This window comes from Apteryx mantelli, chromosome 30, assembly GCF_036417845.1.
Source record: "Apteryx mantelli isolate bAptMan1 chromosome 30, bAptMan1.hap1, whole genome shotgun sequence".
Lineage (NCBI taxonomy): Eukaryota > Metazoa > Chordata > Aves > Apterygiformes > Apterygidae > Apteryx > Apteryx mantelli.
The window spans coordinates 2,873,780-2,885,894 of NC_090007.1; the positions used below are offsets into that span (position 1 = coordinate 2,873,780).

The following is a 12,115-nucleotide window of genomic DNA, read 5'->3' on the forward strand; positions in this document are numbered from 1 at the left end:
CATTGGCCGACGCGCGGCGTTCCGCGTGCAAGCGGCCGCGCCATTGGCCGCTCGCCCCGCTGCGCGTGCCCGGCGAGACGCCACTTCCGGCGACGGGCGGAAGTCGCGTGCAGCTACGCGGCGGTGCGAGGCGGCTGCTGACGTCCCGCCCAGGCGGTGCGCGAGGGTGACGCGCGAGAGCGGCAGTGAGGGAGCAGCGGAGACGCGGGTCGGCGAAGCTGTTTAATATGAAAACACCGGTAACAGTCGCGCTCGCGGGTAATACTCCGTGGATACAGCTTACAGCGATGTACATAAAAGAAGACCAGGTCAACCGTTAAGAGACAGCGGGGCTAGCGCTGGACCGGCGGAGACGGGCGGAAAGGCTGCGCTTGGCCTCAGGCGGCGCCCGCTTTGCGGCGGTTAATAAATACCGAGTTGAGGAACCGGACTTGTCTCCCGCTGCGGCGGCTCCGCGGGCCGAGTCACGCCCACAGCGCTAACCGTAACTATTTGGGTACTGTTCATAACTTAATTTTTTTTTTTCTCCAGGATACAGAAGAGAGGAATGAAACGGTAAATACAGATACATGTTTAAGTTTCTGCTGGCCACTGAGCGTTCTTCTCAATTTCATATACAGTTTAGTTCATTTAACGTCTGATCCAGTGTCTGATGCAACCCCAAATTCTCTTCTTTTGCCTGAGCAAGTTTTTCTAGGGAGAAAAGAGAAAAAACAAGACTTAAAATATACATTTTACTGCCTTTTCTCTTTAAATAAAAAACCTGATTACTTACCTTTACTTTTAAGAGACCACTATAATTACATCCGAGATTTGGGCCAGACAACTATTTTTGTGATTGCTCTCAGTTAACGGTTTCCTGGACGTGTCCGATATGTAATGTGACAGACATGTATTTTGGCTTAACATCTGATTTATAGGACAGGTCCTTCCGAGCTTCCGCTATTCTGAGAATTTTAAACTAGGTGAAACACTACACACAGTTAGAGCTGCCTCAGTTACAGTTAGAGCCAAGTTAGAGCTTTTCATCTTTGGGAATACTAAAATTGAGGCCTTTGCCAGGCCACCAGGTTTTGCCCCAGCTGTCAGGGGTGCTGAGACTGACCAAGCTCGTCAGCACTAACGAGGGGCGCACGCGGCCTGTTGCTCCTGTGTCTGGTCCTGCACCACAGTCACTGTCGCGCCTGTGCTGACTGCAGGGGCCTGGCCCGGGCACGAGGAGCTAGATGCACTTTCAGTGTCGTTACTGATGTATTGTATGTGAATCATGAGGAAAAAAAAACAGAAAGCTTAAAGGTAGAGGTATCTTGTTTTTATTGAAAGCGGTTCTTACAGAGGAGGTTGAAGGATCGCTTTTAGAAGTTGCACAGAAGCGACAGGTATTACAGGCAAGAAAAGCTTAAGAAAGGCAGCAGGTCCAAGCCCCCCAGTAGGTGCGAATTACAAGGAGGTCATATCATTGAGAGCATGGTCAAGCTCCTCACTGATAGCTTTGTACTTCAGCTTCTGAGCGTACAGCTCGTCTATCAGGCGCGAAGGCGGAAGGCAAGTTTCAGCAAGAGATGCAGAAAAACAGTCCAGAGGAAGAGGTGTATAGCAGAAGACATGAAGACAGTCAGAATGCAGCAAACCAAGTAATTGCGGGGTGGAAAAATCAAAGAAGAAAACAGATATGTAGTCAAACATTAGTGTGAAAGCAAAAAATATACACAGCTGCCAGGTCAGAAGCTTCATCTCCATTTCCCCCTTTCCCCCCCCACTCCAATAACTGTTTTTCAGTATTCAGATTAAAGAAGATCATGATTCTTTTTAAATAGAAAGGCCCCTTTGAGTACATACAGTTGTGAGTTGACAAGCCATTGGTAGCAACTTTTCAAGAGAAGCTCTTTCAAGAAAATTCCTTCTGGGCAGGAAGTACCAGGCTGGACAGATACGTGCAGTGGATCACCAATTGTCTCACACTGGTCTAGCTATACACCTGATTAATATTTTTGTCCTTTCCCAATAAAATACCTACTCCTAGAATGTTGCTTTCTGATTTGAAATTGAAGACCTGTAAAATCAGGACCCCAAGAGTAATTTCTTACCTTCCAGGTCATCAATAGACTTTTCCAGTTTTGCAACTGTTCTCTCCGCAAATTCAGCACGTGTTTCAGCCTAAAAAAAATAAAAATAAATAGAATAAATGGATGCTGTTAAAAAAATGCTGCCAAAGTACAGTTTGGGGATGGATGATCTTACTTCTTTAAGCTTGTCAGACAGAAGCTTGATTTCTTCTTCATATTTATCTTCTTTTTCCGAGTACTGTGAAAACAATAAACACACTCTTTAAGGGAAGTTGTAGCAGTAATAATGTTTATGAAAAGCCTAACCTATTAATAACCACTTTTCCATTTATGATGGCTGCAAACACCCTTCCCATACTTTTCTCCTCTTCACCAAGACTTCTCTGATTCATGTACCATCATTTTAAGACTAAGGCCGTCCAGAGTTCCTTTACGTATCCGTTTTAGACCTTAACAGGCTTACTTTATTATGCAGCATAAAAATAGCTGAATGTGCAATAAAACACCAAGTCTTCTATACCAAATTAGGGCTAGCTGGAAACAACTGTGTAATGAAATCAAGAGTTTTAACAATTTGCCTTATTAAGAAGTCAAGCCAACAATACAAGAAGAACAAGATAACAAAATCAAGAACAGTCAACTGCCTAGTAATGTGGGAAAGATTCAAATCCAGATTTGCAGGAAGCAGTATTGCAGATAATTACCACATTACTGGCTGTTTTGGTTTTGGGCAGAACAGACACAACATTATCAATAGTCGCCATTACACAAGCTGTCAAACTCTTAAATTTTTTTGTACTTCTGAATTACTTCTGTGAATTGTGATTACATGTTTTGATTTCCCCCACCATCCCGTAGCTGACTGAAAGAACCAACCTTTTCAGATTGGGCTTCCAGGGACTTCAGGTTGTTAGTGACATTCTTTAATTCCTCTTCAAGGTCACTACATTTACTACAAGAAAAAAAAAGTACAAATTACCACTGTCCCTGTCACTGTTACGACTTTGTTTCATTTTCAAAAGGTCTAAAAATACAGGTTATTAAGTAATTAAGTCTAAAAGCAGTGAGTTTGTTTATGGAACACAAAAAGCTTTTCCAAGTATCCTACATGCCTGCCTTTTGGTAGTAGATTTTTCTAATGAAGTACAACTTTAACCTGCAATTGTAAAAGAATAAATGACACTCTCAAAGCTTAGTGTTGCACGTTTCTCTGTGTTAAGAAATGTCTTAAAATGGTAAGAAATTTATAGGCTTGCATTGCACTGCAACCGACCTTCAGTACAAGAGCTGTTCTGCTTTGTACAGCACTGTAGGATACCTGATGCTGATGTGAGAAGAGCATGTTTAATAAACCTACAAGTGACAAAAGTTATTCTTGAAGCTGAAGTATTAGCAACTTCACCTTCAACATTTTTCATGAAAAAGAACCAAATGGGCCATTATGGTTCTTCATAATGCTGGCAGCCTTTGAAATGACACTATTAAACAGCTGGACATTGTACTGATACTGTTAAAAACAAACAAAGGAAAACCCTGAAAAATGCCATGTGTATTTGTGTTATGAAAGCGATCTCACATAGTAAGATCTTTATTGTACTCTAAACTACATCCGTGTATGTGAAACTACTCACACTTCTGACACCTCTGCACGCTCTTCAGCTCTTTCCAGTTCACCCTCCAAAATAACCAGTTTACGGGCAACCTGTAAAGAGAAAATAACTATATCAAGCCAGTTGATAACTTCTTATCTGTCTCCCTCAAAGCACTATGCTTATGCTTTCCTTCTGACTTGATGTAAACTAGAAGAAAATATACAGCGCTTGCACATACAAGACAGGGACCTTTTTCCCTAAAGAAGGTAGACTTTGCAGTGGTCTTAGCATTAAACACCTAAGATGCTGCTATTGGTCACTATTAGAATTACACCTTTTGGAAATATTCCAAAGTCAAACCATCACATAGTAGAAAGTATACAAAGAAGAACTAAACCGAACAGTAACAAAGTTGTTCATAGTCCTCTCGTGTATTTTATCTTTTCCTTACTGAGGCATCCCTTTTACCTCTTCATATTTGCGGTCAGCTTCTTCAGCAATATGCTTAGCCTCTTTCAGTTGCATCTCCTGAATCTCCATTTTTTCTTCATCTTTCATTGCTCTGTTCTCAATAACCTTCATTCCTCTGCAGAAGTCAAAGCAAGTATGTTTAACGCAGAAGATTTTTATCACTTTGTCTCAAAGGTCCTAAAGTATACTTCAGTATTTCTAACTAAAAAGTGACCCCATTATGACCAATCCAAACTATCATGTTCTGCAAGGTTAACAGAATTACGCGTTTTAAACTAGTAAAAAAGACAGCTCTAGTTCTGAGTCACTGACCTGCAATACATATTTGCACATGTAAATACTGAATTATATAGGAAAATTCATTTAATTTACATTCACCTTTTTTTCTTAACATCCCTATCCCCACACCCAAAAAAAGGAAACATACCTCTCGCTCTCATCGGCTGCTTTCTCAGCCTCCTCCAGTTTCTGCAAGGCTGTAGCCAGCCGTTCCTGGGCACGATCCAACTCCTCTTCCACGAGTTGGATACGTCTATTCAGAGCTGCCACCTCACCTTCAGCCTGTAAGGAATAATCATCCAGAATTGAGTTTATATAGAAGACAGTTGCCTGCTGACAAAAGTTCACTTCTAATTAGTTTCCTTAAAATTGCAAATCTCCTTGCTATATGCAGGGAAACCTCTAGGAACCCTTTTCCTCTGTGCTTTTTATTTGTTTAAATTGAGGCATTTCAGGAATTTCAAGGTACAGAGTATGTGCTTCTCATTTCTTTTTTAATGGTACTTCTTATCACTCCTGCCATAGAACAAGAAATTAAATATTGATTCAAAAAGGAGGAGTATTTTCAAATCATTTTACAGGGCTGGATCTATCTGTAGAATTCAAAAGTTAAAAACTGAACTGTTTCCATAACGGCTTGTTCCAAAAAATTCCACAATTGCTTTTTATGTTCTTGGTTCTATCACAGCTTACAGTAATATGCTATCATAATACACTGTTGGAATTAAAGCCATTTCATTATCCATTATGGGTTCCTTAGCCTGTAAATGCTATATAATCTTTACACAGTCAGCTGGGCAGAGGGTATGGTCAGCCTCAGCATGGGAGAGTCAGTCACCTATGTAACATAAACAGGGCAAAACTAGGTATGTTGTTAAAATAAATCTACTTTCCTTTTTCATTGTTTCCTGTGGTACTTTGGGAATTAGGCAGAAAACATTTCTTAATGATCATATCTGTTTACATATTACTGAATAAACTGAGTAGTAGTGGGAAAAACTATTACTGTTTAAAACAGACTAGATAAAAACAGAGGGGTTGCTGGGAGCAATACTTGCATACAGACAATATGAACAAATTAGTCTCCATAAATACAGTGTTTATTAAGATATGGCTCCTTTAATTGCCCATTATTTGGAAAAAAAAAAAAAGCATACTTCAAACTGCCAGGTTTGCTCACCTATCTAGCATGTAGGTCTACCCAAATCTGAGCGCGATTGCCCTATGTAAGTACTTAAGATTAGCACTTTTTAAAAATACACTCTTTTGGGCTATAGATCCTTAAAGGGCAACAGTTTTATGCTTTGTGTTAAACACTTTGCAAAACAGATGTTTTGCTGCAGCTTCTGAAATTCGGTTACTTACTGCTCCTCCTAAGTTGGAGGAAGTGGTTTCCATTCATAGCTGTACCATCTTGGTAAGGATTTCAGCGACTGATGCAAATGGAAGCTGGCCCGAGATTCCTCTAGTCATAAATCATGCAGCATTTCATTTGCTTTCTATCCGAAGGCTATGTATTTAACTTACTACATTTACACACAAGGTATCGACCGTGTAGAAAACAGGCATCTGTTATGTGGCGGTCTGCAACTTCTTCCACTAGACGGGACATTTTAAGTCATATTTTAATTAAACAAGATTCCAAAGCTACGGAGATGGGGCCACTGGGAAGTTGGAGTTAGCCTGGCTCCACCTCTCCCAGAAGCAGCCCGCAGTCCTTATACGGTAAAACTAACTCGCTGACATGTGATAAAATAGCAGGAAGATGCCGGGAAGGCTGATCACACACAAACCTAAGTGAAACCAGCTGTCCAGCCCCGGGAGAGCCACACACTAGTGGAGAGTTCTCATTTCTCTGTGAAAACGGGGAGAAAAAGTTACTTTCCAGCAGTTCGGACATTTCCCAGCTGCGCTGGAGCCAGCGGTGCAGCGCCGAGAGGCGGGAACTCCCCGCTCGTTGTCGTGCAGCGCTTTTTCCTAATTAAACAGCAATTTCCTACTAAACTCGTAGCCGCTCCCCGGTGCCGAGAAGAGCTCCCAGCGCCCTTTCCAAGGCGACGGCCGCACAGCGCGATAGCAGCAAGCGCTGCGGCGCCGCGCCCGGCCCGGCCCGGCCCGCGGGAGGGAGGGAGGCGCGGGCGAGGCGCTGCGCCGTCCGCAGGGAGCCGTGGAGCGGAGCAGCGAGAGGGACAGCGCAGGGACGAAGGCAGCCGGCGGCCGAGCCGTCCTCCCGCGGCAGGAGAGAGCCAGGCGCGCCGCAGCGAGAGAGAGCCAGAGACAGGAAGGAAGGAGCAGGGCAGACCGAGAGAAAGGCGAGCAGGCAGCCCGGGCGGTCTCACTTTCTCCCGCAGGTCCCGTTCCAGGTCCAGCTCCCGCTGGAGGACCTGGGCGCGATCCTCCGCCTCATCGGCCTGTTGCTGCAGGCACTGGATCTTCCTCTTCACGGCTTCCAGGGAGCTCGGCGCGGCCATGGGCGCGGCGCTGGCGGCGGGGCGCGGAGGGGCTGCACGTGGCGGCTCGCGGCCCCGCGGCTTTCAATGGGCCGATGACGTCGCGCGGCTGGAGGTGGGGTGGTGACGTCAGCACGGAGGAGCCGGCGCGGGGCAGCGCCGACGGCCCGGCACCCCCGGACCCCCCGGCACGGCCCCCACCAGCACCCTGAAGGCGCCGGCATGTTCCCCCGCTCCTGCGCTCCCCCGCACAGTTCCTTTTTTTTTTTTTCTCCTTTTTTTTGTGTGTTCCCGAAGCCAAACGGCATCCTGATGCCAGAGCAGCTCCGTGCTGCTGTCCCAGATTCACAGAAAGAGCACTGTTTCATTGACTTCTCTTAAGGAAATCCCCCCCCCCCCGCCCAAAGTTCTCCCCCACTCCAGGCACCCCGTACTGCTCCAGACCCCAGTGCAGCGCTACGAGTTCATCTCTCCGTAGCCATAAAGCCCTCAGCCAAGCTGAATCCCTGGGGCACCTTTGTGTGGCATGCGCTTACTGCACAAGAACCGATCCTGAGTTCATTTTGGCAGAAGAGACTTACGTACCTGAAACATGAGACAGTTTTTCCTATCCCGACGAGAGTACTGCAGTATAATAATTCTTGGTGATTTACATCTCCAATGTACTACATACATACTGCAAAACATACAAAATCTAGTTACAGACAAACATTAACTGTAGGTACGTACATCAGTTGCCTTCTTTTCAGCCTGCTCTAGCTTTTCCTGGGCATCTTTGAGAGCCTCTGAGTACTTATCCAGTTCATCTTCAGTTCCTTTCAACTTTTTCTGCAGGGCTACCAGCTCATCCTCTACCTTTCAAGAGAAAAAGACAACATGAGCATTTTGACATATTATTGGTTACTCTGGTTACAGGTTAGCATGGCTAAAACTTCTCTTTACTATTAGTTTTAATCTAACTTAACATACAAAACAGATAAAAGGTCTGATAAAAGATCAGATTGAAGTTCCAATAGGGCAGGTACTCTGAGAATGGCTGGTAGCATGTGCCAGGGAAAGATCATTAAAAACATATCATCGTTAGAATAATATTCCCTGTCACTGCACACACAGTATCTGGTTTAATACATGACTTGTTATAATCCTTTTTTCATCTCATTTCTTTCTGGACCCCACAACATCCTGCAGCAGCTCATTCTATAACATAATCGAAAAAGTTTTAAAATTATGTCCTTTTGCTTATTTTAAGCCTGGTAAGTTACTAGGAAACCATTCAATTCCTGTATCGTTAGAAAAAAACAGCAGTCATTCCCTAATCACCTTTTCTACATCATTCCAGACACTTCAAACCAAACGTAACAGCCTGAAAGCAGACGGCCTGCTGCAGACATTGCTGTGAGCAGGAGGTCGGACTAGATGACCTCCAAAGGTCCCCTCCAACCTGAATTGTTCTGTGTTTCTAACTGTGGTCCAACAAGGTACGCTCCATCCTACCATGAGGGTCAGACTCCACCATACCATATAAATCCATATTGTCTGCTAGAATGGTACTATTTATATCCTGGTGGGAGACTGTTTAATGACAAACTGTCTCATGCTCCCTGAAGAATTTGCATTATCAGGAGGCTTACTGCTGATAACTGGTGTGCCTGCGAGCCCATCTGCTCCATCAGTTCATTTGCAATACAAAACAGTTCAGCCTGTACAGAAACTGATTTAAGCATTTAGCTTTGCCTTTATGTAAGTTTAGGCTATCAAAACAGCTCACTTAAAATAGGTTGTGTTTTAGTGCATTTAATTTCTTCACTCTAGCTGCCAAGATAGGTTTAACAACATTTTTGGTAGCATGCTATTCTTGAACGCTGTTGTGTTGCTATACTTCTCAGAGTAACCAGATAGTGTGACAGAACTGAATATGCTTACTTAGATGCATTAATAGGGGGAGAGTAAGTAGGATGAAGGAGGTGATGCTTCCTTTGTATATGACATTAAAATCACTACTTGAGTACTGTGCCTACATTATATAAAAAAAAAAAAGCTGTAAAACTGGAGACAATTCAGAAAAGAGGTATAAAACCAAAGACTTTCTTTCTCTTTTTGGCTTTTTATTGTGAACTACCCTAATATAGGTAATACTTGAATAAAAATTAGTCTTGAAAATTCCCATGAGTGTGTCATTTGCTCTATCAGTCCATAGGGAATCACATTTGATAACTAAATGCAAGGGAAGGTTAAGCATTTAATCACCATTAACTACTCCGGACAATAATCTGCTGTGGCTGTTATGCCACTGAGCGCAGAAAGATTATCTAGGGAAGCAATGTGGCCCAACAGAATAGCATCTGATCAAGACCTCAGAGGCTGTATAAGAGATGGGTATTATACATGGTGATGTGTGAAGACAGTAAAAGCCCACTGTAATGAAATAGGAGAGACAAGTAGTTTTTCTTATCTTGGGGTAGAAGGGGAAGACAGCAGCAGCTGACCTGTTTAGAAACTTTTCTTCCTGTTGTTTTAGCTACATGGATGATCAGTTTAAAGTTTAGTTATACCTCTCAAGGATCTCAAATTGAACTTGAACAGAAAAATATTTGGAGGAATGAGCGCTAATAACGCATTAGAGCAGTCTGGAAGATGTAATGGAAGCAACCACATTTAGAGAAAAAAGGTATGGAATATAAAAGAAAAGGACACGAGAATTACGTAAGAAGTGCTATAACAAACTTGAATGTAAAAGTCAGCATATGTTTCACGATCATTCTCAAAGTATTATAGCTCAAATATGAAATAGATACCCAGAATAAAAAGTACAGAAAAGCAAAAGAACATGTAAATTTTATCACTATAATTCAGTTAAAATAAGAACTTTCAAATCCAGATATTTTTGATTATTCTAAACATAAAGTATTGTAACATATCTAATCTCAAGTCATAGCTGGCAGCTCTAACATGGGCACTCCACATACCAGCGCTAGGCCCTGGTGAACTTTATTAATTCACTTCAAGGAGAGGCTCAATAAATTTTTAGATGCAGCTCAGACTTCAGGAGTTATTAACAATTCTATAGCTGTAACAGCTTTGATTTTGAATCCGTAAGGTCTTTTCCATGGAATTACAAGCACAAGGCAATTAATACAATTATGTAAGATTCAGGAAAACTTAGACAAAGTATTCTTAACAATCTGTGGACAGTGCTAATTTTTCAGGGCCTCAGATGGCTGAGAAAATAAGTTAATACTTAGTCCTGGTTGTACAGGTGTAACATCATAAAAAGGCAAAAGACTTCAAAAGAAGATTAAGAGAAAACCTGAGTTCAAGTTATTTTGCTTTCTGAATCAGAAAGTTGCAAGATAACATTTTGTTACACTTGTTTCCACATCATATATACAATCATTTTTTTTTCTACTTGCCTGTTTGCATTTGTCCTCAGCTGCCTTCTTATCCGCTTCAGCCTGCTCTGCTCTATCAATTGCATTCTCCTTGTCTAACTTAAGCATCTGCATCTTTTTCTTGATTGCTTCCATTTTTACTCAAGGATAGGTTGTATCTGTCGCACAACTGGAAGAATTCTGAAGACTGAAGTTTTAGATTTTTTAAGACTTGGGCAGAGAAAGGAGTTGTGCCCAGTCAAGTCACAGGGAAAATGAGCTCAAGTGTTTGTAGAGAGCTTTAAACTGAGACCCCTGGATAAAGCCCAGATTTGTTGGCCTCCTCTCTGATCTTTCATATACAGCCTTTCTAAGGAATGAGCTGGAACAGACTCACCAGAGGAATCTTCACCACTCCATCATCTCCTTATTTGGGTTCTGTTTTCTTAAAGAGAAAACCGTTTCCATTTTTAAGCTTCTGACAGAAGCAAAAGCGTTGACATATGAACACATGCTTGAAAGAAAGCTTATTAGCACCCCTCAGTGTTTGCAGAGCAATTAAACAGCCCAACAGATCTAAGGAGAATGGCCTGGCTTCTTATAAAATAGCATAACAGCAATGAAAGAAAGGGAAGGATCCTTTTGGATTATCCCAGAATAAATCCACACATAAAGCAAACCTACATGCAAGAGGTAGCTAAATTTATATTATAAAAACATCCAGGGTATTGTATGAGACAACAAAATTATTGCTGTGAGAATATGCACTTGAGACTTGTGTTTCATTAAAGAAATAACTATAATCTGCATAATACAAAAAAGAGGCCAGATTTGGATCCTGAGCGCAAGCTCAAAGGCCTTATTGGTGAATTTGAGTGCCTGTCTTTAAAAATTCACTCACTAAAAACTTAGAGAATTGAGCAACACTTCCGAAGTCACGGTCTGATGAGCACTGTAAGTCATTACTTGTGCAGCACGAAGCAGCCTCCTCCTCTCGTGCTGGACAAGGCAGAGGCCCTGGGAAGAGCAGCAGGAGCAGCCCCACTGAGGGCCCCCCCTGAAGGGCATCCAGCGACCCCAGGAAGACCTCCTACTGCCAACCCTACGAAACCAATCCCCATTCCCCACCTGCCCTCTCCCATCCCACTTCATGGGAAACTTGCATAGGAAATATGCTCTAGCTTAACTTCACAGCACCTGTCACCTACTTTGTCCTGACTGTAGCGAGGGCTGTCCCTCCACAGCGCACCAGGGAGACCTGCTCTGCAGCTCAGACCGGCCAAAACCCACGACATCTACCCACACGGATGACAACATGAAAAACAGAAAAATATACGGGATTCAGAGTCTATTCTGAAGTGTTTTTTCTCTCCCTCCCCGGCCACTGCCTCGCAAGGGCCGCTTCGGCCCTCGGCGCCCCAAGATGGCTGCCGGGGAGCGCCCCGGGGGGCGGTGTTCTGGCAGCGCCAAGATGGCGGCCCGCGCTGGGACTACAGCTCCCAGAGGGCAGCGCGCGGGAAGGGGGCGGTAGCAGGGGATAAGGGGCGGTAGCGGGGGGTGGGGGGCGGGGCCCGCCCGCCTCGGGGGCGCGCCCGCCGCCGGGCCCGGCAGCTCCTGGGTCTCCTGCGGCAATTAAATAACCCCAGGTCCAGCCGCCTTATTTATTTATTTATTTATTTATTAATTAATTATTCTTGTCCGAGCACTGTGATTTGAAGAGCGCAAGATGAAGCAGCAGCGATAAAAGCTGCGGGTTGTATTGGAGCCGGTCTGAGGAGATCGGACGAGGCATTAAATTAAGAGTGCGGCTGAGCCTGCAGAAATGGTGTTAAGAACTAATAAACCATATTGATCACCACCGCGGCGCACGTTCCCCTGGCCCCCTGCTC

General features: G+C 43.7%; 1 protein-coding gene across 4 annotated transcripts; it reads right to left on the reverse strand.

Annotated features, from left to right (window-relative positions):
* Positions 1 to 209: 209 nt before the first annotated feature.
* Positions 210 to 10,611, reverse strand: TPM4 (tropomyosin 4). 4 transcript variants are annotated; one of them, XM_013954510.2, is made up of 9 exons: positions 10,269 to 10,606; positions 7,588 to 7,713; positions 4,557 to 4,690; positions 4,127 to 4,244; positions 3,698 to 3,768; positions 2,943 to 3,018; positions 2,242 to 2,304; positions 2,088 to 2,157; positions 210 to 693 (listed from the first exon to the last, which is right to left on the reverse strand). In XM_013954510.2, the coding sequence occupies exons 1-9, from the start codon at positions 10,380 to 10,382 to the stop codon at positions 611 to 613; spliced, it is 855 nt and encodes a 284-aa protein (XP_013809964.1). In that variant the 5' UTR covers positions 10,383 to 10,606; the 3' UTR covers positions 210 to 610. The 4 variants fall into 4 exon arrangements, with proteins under 4 accessions (XP_013809964.1, XP_067169098.1, XP_013809965.1 ...); XM_013954511.2 differs by lacking the exon at positions 210 to 693 and adding an exon at positions 1,298 to 1,523 and having other exon boundaries at positions 10,269 to 10,611; XM_067312997.1 differs by lacking the exons at positions 7,588 to 7,713; positions 10,269 to 10,606 and adding an exon at positions 6,748 to 6,951.
* Between the last annotated feature and the right edge of the window lie 1,504 nt (positions 10,612 to 12,115).

Bases quoted from the DNA above. Each gene is read 5' to 3' on its own strand.
- TPM4 (XM_013954510.2), bottom strand. From the start codon at position 10,382: ATGGAAGCAATCAAGAAAAAGATGCAGATGCTTAAGTTAGACAAGGAG. The intron at 4,245-4,556 runs GTATGTTTCCTT...TGACTTCTGCAG, and splicing joins GCAGCCGATGAGAGCGAGAG to AGGAATGAAGGTTATTGAGA. The intron at 3,769-4,126 runs GTAAAAGGGATG...TTCTCTTTACAG, and splicing joins CTGACCGCAAATATGAAGAG to GTTGCCCGTAAACTGGTTAT.